This window comes from Rhinatrema bivittatum, chromosome 13 (genome assembly GCF_901001135.1).
Source record: "Rhinatrema bivittatum chromosome 13, aRhiBiv1.1, whole genome shotgun sequence".
Lineage (NCBI taxonomy): Eukaryota > Metazoa > Chordata > Amphibia > Gymnophiona > Rhinatrematidae > Rhinatrema > Rhinatrema bivittatum.
In genome coordinates, this window is record NC_042627.1 from 59,014,651 (window position 1) to 59,034,656 (window position 20,006).

The following is a 20,006-nucleotide window of genomic DNA, read 5'->3' on the forward strand; positions in this document are numbered from 1 at the left end:
CTTCACACCGGTTTATAATATTCCTTAAAATAACAAAATAGTGTACATAAAAGAAAAAAACATAAAATACAATATTTTCATAAAAAACAAAATGTACTAAAAATTTAAACCGTACATAATAAATAAGTAAAATTTCCAACATAAAATACTAAAATTATATAAAATTATAAAACACATTGAAGTACTCAAATTAAAGAACAGAAATCATAAAAATAATATAAAGTATGGCAAAATCCTAACTGGCTTCTACTTGAAATGCTTGTATATACAACCAGGTTTTCAGTGCTTTCTTAAGTTACTTTGAAGCCTTAATCAGTGGGTAATGCATTCCATAGGCCTGGTCCTGCTAATGATACAGCTCTTTCCCTAACAGAAGTAAGTCTGGCAGTGGCGATAGAGGGAATTGTGAGAAGCCCTTTGCCAGCTGACCGAAGATTTCATTGTGGAGTGTGGATGCGTATAACTTCATTCATCCAGTCTATTTGCTCAGCATAGACTGCTTTGTGTATTAGGAGTAAAGCTTTATATTTAATTCTGAATTCGACTGGTAACCAGTGTAATTCAAATCCTGATTTACAAAAATCATATCTAACATATGACTCGCTTTATGTGTTGGTTGATCAGTTAATAGGAAAAAACCTAATGCGTTCATTTGACAAGTTGTTGAGAGTGGTAAGACATTCACATGCAAGTGAAAATCACCTAATACGATCACGGGTTTCCTTAAATTTAGTTCAGTGGTAAAGCATTCTATCAGGGGGGAAATGTTGTGATCTAAAAGACCAGGTGGACAATATAACAAACAAATCTGAAAATTTGGACAATCAAAAAGAGCAATTTCATATTGTTGGGGGAGATTCATAGATATTAATTTACATGAATGAGATTTTCTTGTAATAAGTGCAATTCCACCCCCCTCTTTTACCTTTATACTTGGGGCTGCTAACTGCTTCCATTTTTTGGCACGTAAGTGAACAGAGCTTCTGCTTCCCAGAACTGGCTATCACATCTAGTTGCAGGGTTTCTCCTGTGTGCATGTTTACACGAGCTCCATATTGCAAAAAAGAATGAAGATCACGTACCTCCGAAATTTCTGCTTTACGTCCCAGATCATCATACACTTCACCTAAAAAAAAAAAAAAAAAGTTCAGTGACAGCAGAAAAGATCTCTCAGAAAAACCCAGCGCAGGAGCTGGATAAAGTCAGACAAAACGGAAGGATCATGGTCATTAAACTACAAAAACATTCCTAGACCTTAAGTACATGCATTATAAAATGTGATATGCCATAATTAACACCTTGTATAACAATTTACAAAGTGCAGAATAAAAACACAGAGCTTTCATCAGGATAAAAGTACCTACATGCAGGAACCCCTCACTAAACTCTCATTTTCCCCATTCTCCCTGACTTCTTCCAAAGGACGAGAGATAGCAGCTAGAATATATCTATGCGTCCATCCATTTTGTTACCCTATATTACTTTTACAGAGCTATGATTTTCTCTCTCGTACCCTTAAGAGCTAAATCCCAAATTTTAAATGTAACAGTTTTGCAATCTTCAATGTTTTACTTCCGTGCCCTGCAGATTTCATGCCTGGGGTACACAAAGCTAAATTTATTGCAGTTTGCATAAAGATCCCATGTGTGACCCACTGTTCAAATGTATGCAGTACTTCCACAAAAAACAAGGATATACCGACTATCAAAATTATTGGGAATGGTGTGCAGATATTTTCACTTGTTAGCTACTGGTGCATGAGCAACAGAAAACAAAACTCAGCCCCATCTGAAAGGTACTGAATGGCTCAGTACCAGTCCAATGGGAAGATGCCCTACATTAAAAATCGTTAATATAATGGGTGCCAGATCTCAATCTGGCTTGAGGATTCAGAGGCATCAAACTGAACTATGTTCTCATCCCTAGACATGGATTCTCCACAACAAATATGGTGTATTGAGAGGGTAATGAGAAAAGCTGAAAAAACCTCTTCAATTTCCAGTGTTGGCAGTCTAGCACCTCAAATGATTAAAAGAAAAACAACATAAAGCTGTATGTATTTGTGAATCATTTCATATCCTTCTAACAATTTTCTTTAATGTAGTTATACATTCATATCTTGACAAATCTTGCCTGTACCATCCCTCATAATGTTAACAGGTTTTAGAAAGATGGCCCTATTTTCCACATTATAATTTGTTTCCATAAAACATTTGAAAAATATGTATGTGAAAATACTTAATTTGGTCTCACCGGGTAAGCCTTTTGGTTATGACAGGGTACAAGACAGCAGATACATTTAATTCAAGGTTGAATTAAAGAAGCACTAAGTGCAAAGCAAAAGTACAAGCAATGAGAGTAGAGAAAATCTATCTCCCCAAGGCCACCGACCTCCCCCCACTGGGCTCTTCAAAATTTGGATCCCAAAACTGTTCAGGTTAAGAATGTAAAAATAATGCAACTAAACTAGATCAGGCCCACGGAGCACTGGCACCTGTCCCCAGAGATGCTGCCTGGCCACATGCAATCTCTATAATTTCCAGGATAAGCCCATGAGTTCTGGAAGCATCATGGCAGCAAAGGAAGTTACATCATCAGAGCCACAGCATCATGCCCTGCGGAAGAAGAGGCTGGGCCTTGTTAGTGTGGAGTCTGGAAGAAAGATAGACTGGGTACTACAGAGCATTAGGTCGAATGCAGGGTTACGTATAATACGTATATTGTCCCTGCATATTTTATGTGCAAAAAGAAATATAACTTGCTGGGGTAAAACCCTGATTTATACACGGAAGTCGGTATATTTTAAAACACGCATAATTGAACTCACCACTTAGCCGAAACTCCCCCCATCACTTCACTCAATCCATCTCCATCGACAGCCTTCTAGTATTATTTTGGCTAGATAATTATCAGGTGTAAAATAGCGCAAATAAGTTGCCAAATATAGTCACATAAATCTCTTATAAAATAGCAACTTTCGCGCATTCCTTTGGGTCCTATCCCAGAATGCTCCTAGACCGCCCCTTTTTTTGCACAGGTAGTTCTGCGCACAAAACCAAAGTACATGCGTATTTTTGATGCCTTCAAAACAGCAGGCACATAAATACAAGCTACTTACACGTATACCTGCTACTTTTACATGTGTACCTAAATTTAGGGGTCTAAAAAAGGGGGGGAGGGGTTTTATACAATGGAGGAGGAATTAGGAATTTTCAGCACTAGGCATCTAATTTAGGCAGATGAATTGCAGGTCTAAGTTTAGGTCCTTAGGTGTACGACCCTAAATCCTGCTGAAAATCTTCCCATATTTAGGGTCTGAGCATTTTTTTGTGAAAACTGACCCCTTTCAGGTCTATATTCAGTAAGCCAGTGAGCGGACAATTTATCCAGCTATAGTTAGTTGGATAACTTGTCTCGGACATTCCCGCTAAATATATTCCCCTAAAATTATCCAGCTACCTTTAAAAAACAAAGAACCCGAGACCAATCCCACCCTTTCAGAATATTTTAGGAAACGTCCCCGTGGTCCCTCCTGTCTCCCACCCCACGCTCCCACAATCTGTATTCTCATTCTCTCTACCCCCCATGGTCTCCCTGAAGCCTCGGTCAGGACAATTTATTTATTTATTTATTTTTAATTTTTATATACCGAAGTTCTTGTAGGGACTACAAATCACTCCGGTTTACATAAAACGAATAACTGCTCAACAGAGAGCGGAGCTTTACATGGAACCGTAGAACATATGGAACAGTATAACTGTTTGACAATTTAACATAGTACTAAATAAAGAAATAATAGTTTAACTGGAACATAAATAAAGAGTATAATATTTTAAATATGAAGAAGTATAACTATTTAACGTAGTAATAAATAAAAAATATAAGCAAAGCCAAATAAATATAAAAAAAAAACGTGAATTTTGAGCTCCAAGATAATTGTCCCGTTGCATGTTCTTAAAAGTAGTATTTGATACAGTGTCCATAATTAAGGGATATGTAGTAAATTAGGAAGTCTGTCCGTCACAGAAAGAATTAAGCATCTGGGAAAGCTTGTGGTAGTTTTATTATCATAAGCTTCCAGTGCTGCTGACAGAGCAAAGCTGGAAGTGACCAGGAATGGGTCAGGCACTACCGTGCTCCTGGCTGGGGTTTCAGGGGCCATGGGGGGGGGGGGGGAGCTGGGACAGGAGGTTCAGGGGCTTTTCCTACAATGTCATGGAATGTGGTGGTGTGGGGGGGGGGGGGGGAGTGACAGCCTTGGGGCACTACATTCGTTTCATTTTTAAACAATCTGTTTGCGAAGGTGAAGTGGGGGAGAATCAGGCACTAGCCTACACTTATTTCAATGTTTTATGGGGATTTGAAACTGAAAGCCCACAAAAACTTATTTTAAATTATTTTGCAGTCATTTTGCTGGCTATATATTGAATATAGCTGGTGAAGGCTAAAGTTATCTGGGTACATTTACCCAGATAACATTAGCCCTTCTTTTACCAATGCAAGACTCAAAAACTAGTTGTTTCTTCTGTAAGAGACTTCAGCCAGTTCTATCCTCCCATTGATTACAACCTGACCTTGACATGGGAGGCGCTCTAGGCATTATAGAACATACGAGGAATCTGCAGAACTCTAATCTGGCCCAGTAGTAGATTTTGCTGGCCAATATAAATAAATTGGAGTTCCTGCATAAAAAAGTAAATACTCCAACCCTTCTTCTCAGGAAGCTTAATTTGGTAGGGCTGGCCCAGTGATTTAGTTGTAGAGCTGTGCATTGCCGTGCAGGAGATGTAGGGTCAGTTACAAACTATATGTTCCATTTCCCGATTTTAATATGGAGTGACAGAGGGCTTGTCTTCTTTTGGCATCTTCGGGGAGATGATGACATATACCCCTAGATTCATCAAAATTCTTTAATAACTCATGGATAATGCCCGCAGTAAGAAAAAGGGGCATGTTTATGGTAATTTTAGAATTACTGCACCACGCGCTAACATAGTGTTTCACATAGGTAGCATTGCAGGGTACATAAGAACATAAGAACATAAGAACATAAGAAAATGCCATACTGGGTCAGACCAAGGGTCCATCAAGCCCAGCATCCTGTTTCCAACAGTGGCCAATCCAGGCCATAAGAACCTGGCAAGTACCCAAAAACTAAGTCTATTCCATGTAACCATTGCTAATGGCAGTGGCTATTCTCTAAGTGAACTTTATAGCAGGTAATGGACTTCTCCTCCAAGAACTTATCTAATCCTTTTTTAAACACAGCTAAACTAACTGCACGAACCACATTCTCTGGCAACAAATTCCAGAGTTTAATTGTGCGTTGAGTAAAAAAGAACTTTCTCCGATTAGTTTTAAATGTGCCCCATGCTAACTTCATGGAGTGTCCCCTAGTCCTTCTACTATCCGAAAGAGTAAATAACCGATTCACATCTACCTGTTCTAGACCTCTCATGATTTTAAACACCTCTATCATATCCCCCCTCAGTCGTCTCTTCTCCAAGCTGAAAAGTCCTAACCTCTTTAGTCTTTCCTCATAGGGGAGTTGTTCCATTCCCCTTATCATTTTGGTAGCCCTTCTCTGTACCTTCTCCATCGCAATTATATGTTTTTTGAGATGCGGCGACCAGAATTGTACACAGGATTCAAGGTGCGGTCTCACCATGGAGCGATACAGAGGCATTATGACATTTTCCGTTTTATTCATCATTCCTTTTCTAATAATTCCCAACATTCTGTTTGCTTTTTTGACTGCCGCAGCACACTGAACCGATGATTTCAATGTGTTATCCACTATGACACCTAGATCTCTTTCTTGGGTTATAGCACCTAATATGGAACCCAACATCGTGTAATTATAGCATGGGTTATTTTTCCCTATATGCATCACCTTGCACTTATCCACATTAAATTTCATCTGCCATTTGGATGCCCAATTTTCCAGTCTCACAAGGTCTTCCTGCAATTTATCACAATCTGCTTGTGATTTAACTACTCTGAACAATTTCGTGTCATCTGCAAATTTGATTATCTCACTCGTCGTATTTCTTTCCAGATCATTTATAAATATATTGAACAGTAAGGGTCCCAATACAGATCCCTGAGGCACTCCACTGTCCACTCCTTTCCACTGAGAAAATTGCCCATTTAATCCTACTCTCTGTTTCCTGTCTTTTAGCCAGTTTGCAATCCACGAAAGGACATCGCCACCTATCCCATGACTTTTTACTTTTCCTAGAAGCCTCTCATGAGGAACTTTGTCAAACGCCTTCTGAAAATCCAAGTATACTATATCTACCGGTTCACCTTTATCCACATGTTTATTAACTCCTTCAAAAAAGTGAAGCAGATTTGTGAGGCAAGACTTGCCCTGGGTAAAGCCATGCTGACTTTGTTCCATTAAACCATGTCTTTCTATATGTTCTGTGATTTTGATGTTTAGAACACTTTCCACTATTTTTCCTGGCACTGAAGTCAGGCTAACCGGTCTGTAGTTTCCCGGATCGCCCCTGGAGCCCTTTTTAAATATTGGGGTTACATTTGCTTTCCTCCAGTCTTCAGGTACAATGGATGATTTTAATGATGTTACAAATTTTTACTAATAGGTCTGAAATTTCATTTTTTAGTTCCTTCAGAACTCTGGGGTGTATACCATCCGGTCCAGGTGATTTACTACTCTTCAGTTTGTCAATCAGGCCTACCACATCTTCTAGGTTCACCGTGATTTGATTCAGTCCATCTGAATCATTACCCATGAAAACCTTCTCCATTACGGGTACCTCCCCAACATCCTCTTCAGTAAACACCGAAGCAAAGAAATCATTTAATCTTTCCGCGATGGCCTTATCTTCTCTAAGTGCCCCTTTAACCCCTCGATCATCTAACGGTCCAGCTGACTCCCTCACAGGCTTTCTGCTTCGGATATATTTAAAAAAGTTTTTACTGTGAGTTTTTGCCTCTACAGCCAACTTCTTTTCAAATTCTCTCTTAGCCTGTCTTATCAATGTCTTACATTTAACTTGCCAATGTTTATGCTTTATCCTATTTTCTTCTGTTGGATCCTTCTTCCAATTTTTGAATGAAGATCTTTTGGCTAAAATAGCTTCTTTCACCTCCCCTTTTAACCATGCCGGTAATCGTTTTGCCTTCTTTCCACCTTTCTTAATGTGTGGAATACATTTGGACTGTGCTTCTAGAATGGTATTTTTTAACAATGACCACGCCTCTTGGACATTTTTTACTTTTGTAGCTGCTCCTTTCAGTTTTTTTCTAACAATTTTTCTCATTTTATCAAAGTTTCCCTTTTGAAAGTTTAGCACGAGAGCCTTGGATTTGCACACTGTTCCTTTTCCAATCATTAAATCAAATTTGATCATATTATGATCACTATTGCCAAGTGGCCCCACCACCGTTACCTCTCTCACCAAGTCCTGTGCTCCACTGAGAATTAGATCTAAAATTGCTCCCTCTCTCGTCGGTTCCTGAACCAATTGCTCCATAAAGCTATCATTTATTCCATCCAGGAACGTTATCTCTCTAGCGTGACCCGATGATACATTTACCCAGTCTATATTGGGGTAATTGAAGTCTCCCATTATTACTGCACTACCAATTTGGTTAGCTTCCCTAATTTCTCTTAGCATTTCACTGTCCATCTCACCATCTTGACCAGGTGGACGGTAGTATACCCCTATCACTGTAGTCTTCCCTGATACACAAGGGATTTCTACCCATAAAGATTCAATTTTGTATTTAGTCTCATGCAGTTAGTTTATCCTGTTGGACTCTATGCCATCCCGGACATAAAGCGCCACACCTCCTCCCGACTGCTCCTCTCTGTCATTGCAATATAATTTGTACCCCGGTATAGCACTGTCCCATTGGTTATCCTCTTTCCACCATGTCTCTGAGATGCCAATTAAGTCTATGTCATCATTTACTGAAAAAACGCTGAGAGCCATTATGATGCAGTAATGAATTTTGCCCTTGAGGAAGGACGACACCGTCCGAAACCTGTACAGCGTTGGGCACAGACTTAGCAATGTGGTATCGGTCGCATTGCTGGATCATCCGATAGGAGAAACTCGGGCAGGAGTTGTGATATTTTCAACTAAAGCTAAGTACCAAAGAACTGTGTATCAAGTACTAAGAAGATTTAAAAGCTTGATTAAAGGTGTTAATAGCACAGTGGATATTTGAAGTATTTTAAAACACATGGAGCACTACAGCACTAAAAAAATTCTTAAAAAATTGATTATGGACTGACCTATGATTAAACATAAGGCAGAGTGATTGACAGGCATGGATTGCCACACAATGACGCCTATTATGATGGTCAATTAGGAATGCGCAGAGAATTGTTTTACATCAAGAGGTGTGGGGATTTAGAGTTATTTTACATAAGTTATACTGGTTCCCTTCTCAAATTAAAAGTTAGAGGGCGACATTAGGGGTCAATTGATCATTTACTGCTATACATTCTAATTCTCCCATCTTACTTCTTAGACTTCTGGCATTAGCATACAAACATTTCAAAGTTTGTTTTTTGTTTGTATTTTTATTCTGCTTTTTAATTAATAGGGATAAGTTAGAATTTTTTAGCTCAGGTGAGTTTTTAGTTACAGGCACTTGGACTACTTTTCTAATTACTGGAACCTCACTGTCGGGATGCCCTAATTCTAATGCATCATTAGTATCCTTTAAAGATACATCTCTCCGAACCATGCGCTGCTGAGCGACTGTCGGCTTTCCCCTTTGTACTATCAAGCTTGGGCAAGAGAACACTCCAAATGACGTCAAATCTTCACTGAGGTTTACTGTGCTGTTTGCACATCTCACTCTGCATGTAAAACTGGCCCTTAAACCCTAAACCACCACCAACACCTCACCTCAAGCTATTAGCTGGCCCTCCTATAGTGATATAGTTGAATACTGTGAAGGCCTCCCATAAGAAAATGCCATACTGGGTCAGACCAAGGGTCCATCAAGCCCAGCATCCTGTTTCCAACAGTGGCCAATCCAGGCCATAAGAACCTGGCAAGTACCCAAAAACTAAGTCTATTCCATGTTACCATTGCTAATGGCAGTGGCTATTCTCTAAGGGGTAGATTTTCAAACCGCGCGATTTGGCGTACTTTTGCTGGCGCATCAGGCGCAAGCAAAAGTACGCTGGATTTTAGTAGATATGCGCGGAGCCGCGAGTATCCGCTAAAATCCGGGATCGGCGTGTGCAAGGCTATCGATTCTGTATAGCCGGCGGGTGCCGAGCCGCGCAGCCTACCTCCGTTCCCTCCGAGGCCGCTCCGAAATCGGAGCGGCCTCGGAGGGAACTTTCTTTTGCCCTCCCCTCACCTTCCCCTCCCTTCCCCTACCTAACCCACCTGCCCGGCCCTGTCTAAACCCCCCGCTTACCTTTGTCGGGGGATTTACGCCTTCCGGAGGGAGGCGTAAATCCCCGCATGCCAGCGGGCCGCTAGCGCGCCGGGCCGCGACCTGGGGCCAGGTCTGGAGGGCGCGGCCACGCCCCCGGGCCCGCCCCCGAAACGCTCCCGACACGCCCCGAAAACGCCGCGCGGATCGGGCCCGCCCCCGACATGCCCCCGACACGCCCCCCTCAGAAAACCCCGGGACTTACGCGAGTCCCGGGGCTCTGCGCGCGCCGGTAGGCCTATGTAAAATAGGCCCACCGGTGCGCAGGGCCCTGCTCGCCTAAATCCGCCCGGATTTAGGCGAGCAGGGCTCTTAAAATCCGCCCCTAAGTGAACTTAATAGCAGGTAATGGACTTCTCCTCCAAGAATTTATCCAATCCTTTTTTAAACACAGAGGCGCCCAGAGGCGCTCTCTCTCTCTTCCACTCCCCTCACCCAGAAATGGCTGAAATGCAATTTGCAATCTTGAACACAAATTGCGTTATGATCATTTCGGGCATATTGCACAGTTTAACACCAGGAAAAAAGGTAGTTATTTCTGGAGTTACAACCGTGCGATAGCATGCGTTATGCTATCGCACAGTGCGATATTGCCCCTCATTTTAATTAATCCCGCCCAAACCCCTCCCCAATCCTGCCCCTTAAAAAAATTTGCATTTGCGGTAATGATTATTACATGCGTTATGGCATTAATGCATTACCACATGTGTTAATGCCATAACGCATTTTGATGAATGACCCTATAAGCCCTTTAATCATCTAGCCAGACGTAATCAAATTCATAGTAATCTACATCTGTAGGCTGGACATCCTCTGAGAGTTTGTTCTCAGACTGATTGGATTTCGAGGAGTCCTAAGCCAGTGTTTCCCAACCCTCTCCTGGAGGAACACCTAACCAATCTGTTTTTCAGGATATCCATAATAAATATATATCAGATTGATTTACATACACTGGAGATGCAGTTCATGCATTGTGGCTCTCCTGAAAACCAGACGAGCTTGGTGTGCCTCTAGGAGAGAGTTGGGGAAACACTGGCCTAACCTAGTCAAGCAGGCAATTTATTGCTTGGGGCTCAATTTTAGAGTGCACCTTCAGTATACCATGGTCGTTTAACCTTCACATTTGGTGATAGTGCGTCTCCTTTGCGTATCGCAAAATGGGATGAGGAGCTGCAGATTAATTTAGAACCCGCAGACTGGCAATGATTTGCAAGGAGGCCTGTAGAGTTACTGTCTGTTGCCTAAAGCAGGAACTCAAACCAGCTCACTTCACCTTACATGCAGGCACCCTCTTTTCTCTTCTAAACTTGGTATCACAGCAGATTCTCTGTGGTAGTGAGTTTCCATACTCATGTATAGTGATCATGCCAGACTGTTCAGCAGTTTTGGGCCCTAGTTTGAGACGGAGATCATGAGTATTGTAGGTTCTCCAATCTCGCTGACACCTGTGTTATGCATTCAGAATTACTGGAAGGGAGCAAAGGTACTTATAAGGCATAAGAAAATGATTACTCACTTCATTCATGTTGCTAGATTTACTATGGCATATTTTTGGAAATCTGCTCCCAAAAGGGATTATTACTGAGTAAGCCAAAACCCTGTTATAGAAAACACTGAGGAAAATTACAAAACCTTCTTAAGGTAAGCATGAACATATTATTAGAATAAGAGGTTACCGTATGCAGCCCTAAGGGGGGAGACTCAGGAGTAATATCAGGACATATTTCTTCCATCCACAGAAAGAAACATGAATGAACAACTCCCAGTGGTGGTAGATGAAAGAAAAATGTTTAAAAAACTCAAGAAAGCATGGGATAAACACAGAGGAGTCCGTTTTGTGAAGAAGTGAGGAGGAAAGCCAGATATCAGCTGAAGCCTAAGTCGTTGCCCCAGGAATGAAACTAGGTGCACTGGAAGGACCTCATGTTCCTGATCTACTATCAGACTCTACATCTGAACTGTCAGTTTAATTCTTATTCTTGATTTTTCCATATTTGTTGTTGAGAGGGCAATCGCAAGGTTTGAGAAAGATTACTCTGAACTCTTTTCTCTTACATTGCTTTATGTAATATTTAATATCTTTTTAAAGAGTATTTCAGTTCTAGTATTTTCCTGACCTTTGTATATGTTTAAATGTCTTAGTTGAAATGAAAAGTGAAAAAAGAAGAACGGAAGTAAGAACTTACCAAATATTTTCCCATTAATGGAGCACTTGTTGAACGTCATGATGTTCTGGGTAAGGGTTCCGGTTTTGTCAGAGAAGATATATTCTATTTGCCCTAATTCCTCGTTGAGTGTAGTAGTTCGAGTCTCAGCAGGTGTGCCTTTTTTCGCGTAATACATTTTGCGGTCCCAGTTTATAAAGTAGCTGTGCCCAAGTCGGATAATTTCCACACTTTAACAGAGAAAAAAGGAACTTCTCAATATTTCAAGTTCAATTACAGGGAAAAAAAGATTTTTTTTAAACTATTTATTTGTAGAAAATAAAGGATTTCTAAATTAATTGTTCCTTCCCAATATTTAATTGAATTTTCACATCTACAGCCCATTTTCCTCTAGTCATTGACAGTTCCAAAGCAGATTACAGCAAAATTATATTTGCCAAAAATACAAAAATATTTTTAAAAATAAAAACATTAAGTATAGAAATACAAATAAACATAATCATTCAGAACAATATAAAACAATATCTTATAAAATATGTTCTGTACTTAGAAATTAAAATAACTAAAGAACTAATTTAAGATTCTTTTTCTATTCAAATTGGTCAAATAAAAATGTCTTCAGCTATATATGGAAAGGCTTCTAAGAGCCATTGGCAACAAAATCCAATAGGTGGGTGCCACCCCTGAGTTTTTACTTTTGAAATTAATTTTGTTGAAGGTACCTCCAGCTCCTCACTTGAGCGTAATTCTTTTTTGCTAGGGTGCAGGGCACATTTCTGGCCTTCAAATAAAAAGGGGCTTCTGCATTTCAAAGAATGGAATACTAAGGACAGAATTTTAAATTCTATCCTTGCTGTTACTGGAAGGCAATGACAGGCAGACAATAGAGGAAATGCGGGCTCCCTTTGCCTACTCCCAGTAACAGCTCTAGCTGCTGCATTTTGTAGCCTCTGAAGCTCAGCCAATACTTTCTTTGGAAGGCTTATATGTAATGCATTGGAATAATCAGCGCGTAAATAAGCTAAAGTCTCAAGAAATCCTCAAAAATATACACCGTGTATTACAATTTTTTTTATCTCATTCAAAAAGACCTCATAGAAAGGCCCACTTGTCCATGCTAGTTAGCAAAGGTTACATATACCGATAGTATAATCATAGGTCTTTTTTGTATGATGTTTTATATGTGTCATATAAAACACATTGACTCTTAATGTCATAAGAGTCAATGTGATTATTCAAGATAACACGTCATGCTGTATTTGCTATTCCATTATTCATTATATTACTTCTTATGCATGACGTGCATTATCAAAAACTTGAAATTAACTTAGCTTGAGATCATCAGAGGAATGCCTGAAAATTCGATTGGAGAGGCTCGAGTTGTACCAGCCTGGTACAACAGCCTAGCACCGGGGCTGGTACAACTCGAGCCTCTCCGATCGAATTTTCAGGCATTCCTCTGTTTATCTCAAGCTAAGTTAATTTCAAGTTTTTGATAATGCATGTCATTCATGCATAAGAAGTAATATAATGAATAATGGAATAGCAAATACAGCATGACGTGTTATCTTGAATAATCACATTGACTCTTATGACACTAGGCATATAAGACATCATACAAAAAAGACCTATGATTATACTATCGGTATACGTAACCTTTGCTAACTAGCATGGACAAGTGGGCCTTTCTATGAGGTCTTTTTGAATGAGATAAAAAAAATCGTAATACACGGTGTATATTTCTGAGGATTTCTTGGGACTTTAGCTTAATTACGCGCTGATTGTTCAAACGGCTATTACCCTCTTTCAGCAACCTTTGAGAGAATAGTAATATTTCTGATTTATGCATTGGAATAATCCATGTGGGGTGACCTGGAGGCGGGTACCACAACTTCTGGGGATATAAAAATGGTCTAAGTTGTCTGATGATTCTTAGGGCCTGATTCATCAAGGTCTTTTCCCTTAGACACGGAATGGAACAAAAGCTTTAGGGAATCAGGTCCCTAAATAGGAAAATCTCCCCCCCCACTTTTTTTTTTTTTTGTAATTAGTGACTGAATTTGGGTTTCCATAGTAAGCTTGGATTCTAACAAGACTCCTAGGCTTTTTACTTTTCAGGTCTGTTTAATTAATAGAGTGGAGGAGTAGCCTAGTGGTATGAGCAGTGAAACCAGGGTTCAAATCCCACTGTCACACCTGGTTTCCCTCCATTGCTTCAGGTACAAAATTAGATTGTAAATACACTGGGAATAGGGAAATACCTACAGTACCTGAATCTGCCCTGATTGTAATCTGCTTTGAAGTGCTGAAAAGCGGAATATAAAAATCTAAAAACACACATGTTTCCAATACTTGACTTAGAAAATCACTCAGGAAAGGAGAGAGCCCCAACTGTCAGCATTTCTATCTGGTCTACATTCAGCTTCAATGAGTTAGTAGACCATCCATGATAAAACAGTATTAAAAAGCTCATTCGGCATCTTAATAGATCCTTCCCAGGAGTCCCAGCCATGGCACCAACACTCGGTCATTTTGCTTCCTTCTCTCTCCCCCCAATACCCAATAATAGCACTCAGGAAGTGAAGGTAAGCATTGAAAGGGCTCGGTGATCATGGTGACCCCTGTGGTGCTTCTGTAGTTAGTGGCATTTCATTCTACTCTCCATGTTCTATTTGTTAAAAAGGAACTGATCCACTGCAGGGGGTCTCCCTCCTACACCAGTTCTTCCACTCACATATAAAATATATAACATAATAAGTTTTGTATTTGCACTTCACAGATCAGATGAAAACTAAAAGCCATGCCAGCACTGATCTACTATGTTATTTAACCAATATTATTATTTATTACTTTTTCGATTTGATTGACTGCCCTTCGATACAGTCTCATCAAAGCGGTTTACGTTAAAATAGCAACATAACATAACTACAATCCTCATCATTACAAATCTGGTAATTAAGTTTCATATCATTATGTCCCATGACACCACTAACTTCAGATGCTACTAAGCACACGGAGATGCTTTTTGTTCGATCTAGCTTAACTTCTATGCCAATAAGTTGTACTAGCTGTCCTGAGTTGTTATAGGTGTGAAACTAGACAACATATATTTTGGGAAACAATGCATGAAGTTATTTACATAGCCTAGAATGGAAGACTACCATAAAGAACTGACGTCAGTGGACTTGCTTTGTTTTTTTCATCTTTTTGTTAATCTTCTGACCAATATAACCTTGTGGAATTTACAGTAAAAGGAGTTTATACTGTAAATCAAGATCGGCAAACATCAAGGTGGACCTAAACAATTATAAAAATGTGCTGCAGGGGACCAAGGATGAGAAGAGGGTTTAAGGATAAGCATGGCTTCGGTGATGTTTCAAACCTCAGACACATTTAAAATACTGAGCAAAGCAGGAGATTCTCTCTACAATGATTCTACAATAAGCATGCTTGCAATATACTAAAGTAAAGAAATGAGAGTGAAGGCCCTAAGAGACAGGATACAAAAAGGACTTAACGATGCACTAAAGTAAAATCTATTTAAATGGGAATTTGTAAAACTAGGGGCCCTGATAATGAAACTCCAAGGGGAACGACTAAGGAACAGTGTCGGGAGATATTTCATCACGGAGAGGGTGGTGGATGCTCTCCTGGAAGAGGTGGTAAAGACGAGAACGGTAATGGAATTCAAAAGGTGTGGGACAAACACAGAGGATCCCTACTGGCTAGAGACTGGGATTGAACAAATGGTGTAACTTACCCTTATTACAATGCCTGGGGATTACCTGCAGAGAGTGGGAGTTACTACTCTAAAATAAAAAAACAACTTGCAGGGCAGACTGGATGGACCATTTTGGTCTTTATCTGCCATCATTTACTACTAATTCTGTGTCTGTATAGTTAAATTTATGAATGTTTTTATGTACGCTGCCTCGATTTTAAAAGAAATTCAAGAAACTCAAGGTAGCTGAAAATCAGAATCAGTCAAAATACAAAATAATCCAGCTATGTTTGGAACTCTATAGGAAACACTGACATTGCAACCGTCATACGTAGCCGCAGTAGAATAATGGCTTATAATGTCAAGCCCTTGCAACTCTGGGCTTGAATAATCATAGGTTGCTGTGAGTGTTTAGGATGCAAACATTGTGTGAACCATGGGTTCACACAATGCGGCGGCCATTTTGAATTAGTAGCCCAGCTGAAATCCATATTTGGGCACTGACATCATGCGGCGGCCATTTTGAAACCGGAGGATTACAAAATGCATTCAAAATAAAAAGCGCCGTGGGTGGGGAGTCCCATAAATGCAGGGGGGGGGGAAAAACTTCCTAACCCTGAATGTCTTCTAAACAACAAAATGGTAGAGTTTGAAAAGATGGCCCTGCTCAAAAAAGACGTGCTTGATACATAAGTAGAAGGAATACGTTGCTGTAATTTATAGACCATTATCCCATGATCTGAAAAAAGCGAAAAAATTGAGGAAACACCCTTGTTGAATTATGAAACTAGAGAAAACCATTCTACTCTTTCATTTAGCCCCAGTGGTGCGTAATAGAAAGATCCAGCGATTTTCCTTAAAGTTAAGCTGGGATGTTCTATCGCCTCCTCTCCAATGATGGGGAATATGTTCCAAAATGGCCCATTTGTATTCATCAAATGTGTGTGTGTGAGCCAAGCTGTGTTGAACCATGGGTGCTTTGATATCCTGGTTGTTAATCCTACTGCGATGTTCAACTAAACGAATGCGAATCTTGCGTCGTGTACGTCCGATGTAAATTTTATTGCAGGGACACTGTAGTACATAAATTACAAAATCAGTGTTGCAATTCACATTATGTTTGTGGATAATCTGCAATCCTGTTTGTGGATCAGTCCAATGGGAGCCAGTCATAGCTTGGCTGCAACAGGAACATCTCCCACAGGTAGAAAATAGCCCTGATGGGGGGTCAGTATGAGAACTGGGGGCGGCTCTAACTACCTTTTGCTTGATATTATGGCCTCGAGAGTATGCAAACATGGGAGGTTCATGAAACAGAGAATGGGGACTAAGAACATGCCAATTATTCATGATTGCTTTTTTAATTTGTGTGGTAAGGTCTGTATATGACAGAACCCAACTATTAAAGTACAAACATCGTAATGAATCTCCCAGTATTATCTGCGTTTTACCATATACAGACCTTACCACACAAATTAAAAAAGCAATCATGAATAATTGGCATGTTCTTAGTCCCCATTCTCTGTTTCATGAACCTCCCATGTTTGCATACTCTCGAGGCCATAATATCAAGCAAAAGGTAGTTAGAGCCGCCCCCAGTTCTCATACTGACCCCCCATCAGGGCTATTTTCTACCTGTGGGAGATGTTCCTGTTGCAGCCAAGCTATGACTGGCTCCCATTGGACTGATCCACAAACAGGATTGCAGATTATCCACAAACATAATGTGAATTGCAACACTGATTTTGTAATTTATGTACTACAGTGTCCCTGCAATAAAATTTACATCGGACGTACACGACGCAAGATTCGCATTCGTTTAGTTGAACATCGCAGTAGGATTAACAACCAGGATATCAAAGCACCCATGGTTCAACACAGCTTGGCTCACACACACACATTTGATGAATACAAATGGGCCATTTTGGAACATATTCCCCATCATTGGAGAGGAGGCGATAGAACATCCCAGCTTAACTTTAAGGAAAATCGCTGGATCTTTCTATTACGCACCACTGGGGCTAAATGAAAGAGTAGAATGGTTTTCTCTAGTTTCATAATTCAACAAGGGTGTTTCCTCAATTTTTTCGCTTTTTTCAGATCATGGGATAATGGTCTATAAATTACAGCAACGTATTCCTTCTACTTATGTATCAAGCACGTCTTTTTTGAGCAGGGCCATCTTTTCAAACTCTACCATTTTGTTGTTTAGAAGACATTCAGGGTTAGGAAGTTTTTCCCCCCCCCCCTGCATTTATGGGACTCCCCACCCACGGCGCTTTTTATTTTGAATGCATTTTGTAATCCTCCGGTTTCAAAATGGCCGCCGCATGATGTCAGTGCCCAAATATGGATTTCAGCTGGGCTACTAATTCAAAATGGCCGCCGCATGACGTCAGTGCCCAAATATGGATTTCAGCTGGGCTAGTATTCCCCACACACGTCACTCACCTAATATGGGCATTACCAAATTTGGAATCTCAAACGTCATTTCCTGTCTCATCCACTTCAGTCGACAGGTCCCCTTTAAAACCGGCGTTTTCGCCCGCGGATCGCTGTCATCCCAGCGGCAAGAATCACGGCAAGGCTGCTCACTTTTGGGGCACGTAAGTTTTCATTTGGGCATCGCAATAACGACATTTAAAGTCTTTTTAATCCACTAAAGATGTTTTATCTCATACGTATAAACTCATTTGTAAAGGAAATTTCCCTGCACCCCAATTGTGTTGTCCCTTCATGTTTTTTCAGCGATCTCAGCCAGTGCTATTCACCGTTTAATTGACTGACCACAACTATCATTTCACAGTAAGTTCATGTTTTTGCTTCCAAATCTCAGCCATTTGTCATATTAATAGCCTTTTGGCATTTTTTCAGAACTCTTATATTGCATTTCCACACAGAATCGCACCAGTAAACTACCTCCCTGAAGTTCCCTGAGGAAGGAGTCTACACTCCGAAACACTGCTGTGTTGGAGCGAGCACTTCAGGACGTAAGATATTATTTACCCAACTGGTGGAAATCGGTGTGCAGACATTAGTAGTGTTCACACAATGTTTGCATCCTAAACACTCACAGCAACCTATGATTATTCAAGCCCAGAGTTGCAAGGGCTTGACATTATAAGCCATTATTCTACTGCGGCTACGTATGACGGTTGCAATGTCAGTGTTTCCTATAGAGTTCCAAACATAGCTGGATTATTTTGTATTTTGATCGATTTTAAAAGATGCATGCAGACAACAAATCTGAATAAATGGAAATGTAAATGTACTATGTAATACCTGAATACATACTGTGCCAACAAATACCCTCAAATACAACACAACAGCATGATTTTTCATGGCTTCCAATATTTATATCAAATACAAGACAGAGGAAAGACGTTAGTAGAAAGGGTTTTCAGGATGACTTCAGCCAATGCCTTTTTCACAAGGACAGAAATAAAACTAATTTTCCACAGAAACCAAAATTACAGCTTTTGACTTTTTCTGTCGCACAGAGACCTCCTACACAAGGAAAACAGGAGGTCAGCAAAGATCGGACGTTGCTCCTTGGAAAATATTATGGAAATATCACCTGAGAAAACAAATTCATGAGGCAAACAGGACTTTCTAATATCCTTCTGCTATACAGGGATCTTTACAAGAAAAGACAATGGAGGGATAAGGATGCACAGTACCAAAATGTTTATATCAATTTCAAGGGTTTTTAACATTTTTATTTTAAACCTGGCATCAACTGCCTCTACTTGCTGGCAGTTCCGCCAAGATGGCAAGTCTGGAGCAGATGCATTGACCCTATGGCATTCTAGTTTGATTTCTCTACAGAAAATTATTTATTTTGCATATCAGTCCTCTGCATTCCCAGGAACTCCTCGGATGTGACCTGCAGACTCTGGAATTTTGAATGAATTGCCAGGTCTCTGGGCCAACACCCAAAACGTCTGAGTGCCTTGCTGCTGAAGAAGGCCTGGAAGAAAAAGAGGCTAGAGCAGCACGGATCCTACATGACAAGAGGATGAGGAGGAAGAGGGGTGGCAGACCCTGCGGCAGGAAGAGGAGAAACGTCTGCCCCCCCCAATGCAGGAGGAGGAAGAAGAGCAGGAGAGTCAGCACCCTCACCGCAAGGAGACAAAATGGGCAGCACCAGCCCTTCTGCGCATATGCTGGAAGAGCAGCAGCATCGGGTCCCCGCAGGGAAAATGAAACAGTGGCAGCATGGACCCAACGCTGCAGGAGGAAGAAGAGGAACACTGGTCCCCTCAGACCTGGGGTTAGAGGAGGCTGCTGTGGCCAATGGGATCAAGATGAAGAGAAAGAAGTGTGCACATAAGTGTGAGTGTGTGCATGTGTACATGTGGCAGAGAGAGGAGTGTAAGAGAGTGCGTGTATCTGTGAAAGAGGGAGAGGAGTGAGTGTGCATGTGTGCATGACAGTATATATATGTGAGTGAATGAAGAGAGAGAGAGAGTGTGTGTGTGTGTGCAAGAATGAGCATGTATGTGTGTGAGCATGAGAAAACGTTTGTGTGCATGCTGCTACCACTCCTTGAAAAAGTTTACATGCCCTTTATATGCCTTTTTAGATGGGATACTTACCACACCTGTGTAAGATAATGTATTAGCAGCTTCATTACAATATTGATGGATCTATTTATGCCCTTTCTGATACGCAGTCACCCCCCAGCC

The 20,006-nt window shown here is 40.6% G+C and overlaps 1 protein-coding gene across 2 annotated transcripts in view; it reads right to left on the reverse strand.

The window, feature by feature from the left end:
- Positions 1-20,006, reverse strand: part of ATP8B4 (ATPase phospholipid transporting 8B4 (putative)) — a 255,565-nt gene that overhangs the window by 57,720 nt on the left and 177,839 nt on the right. For both annotated transcript variants that reach the window (XM_029575708.1, XM_029575709.1), the window contains exons 13-14: positions 11,619-11,827; positions 1,083-1,126 (exon numbers count right to left, since the gene is read on the reverse strand). In XM_029575708.1, the coding sequence (XP_029431568.1) occupies positions 1,083-1,126; positions 11,619-11,827 (253 nt within the window). The remainder of the gene's footprint in view (positions 1-1,082; positions 1,127-11,618; positions 11,828-20,006) is intronic.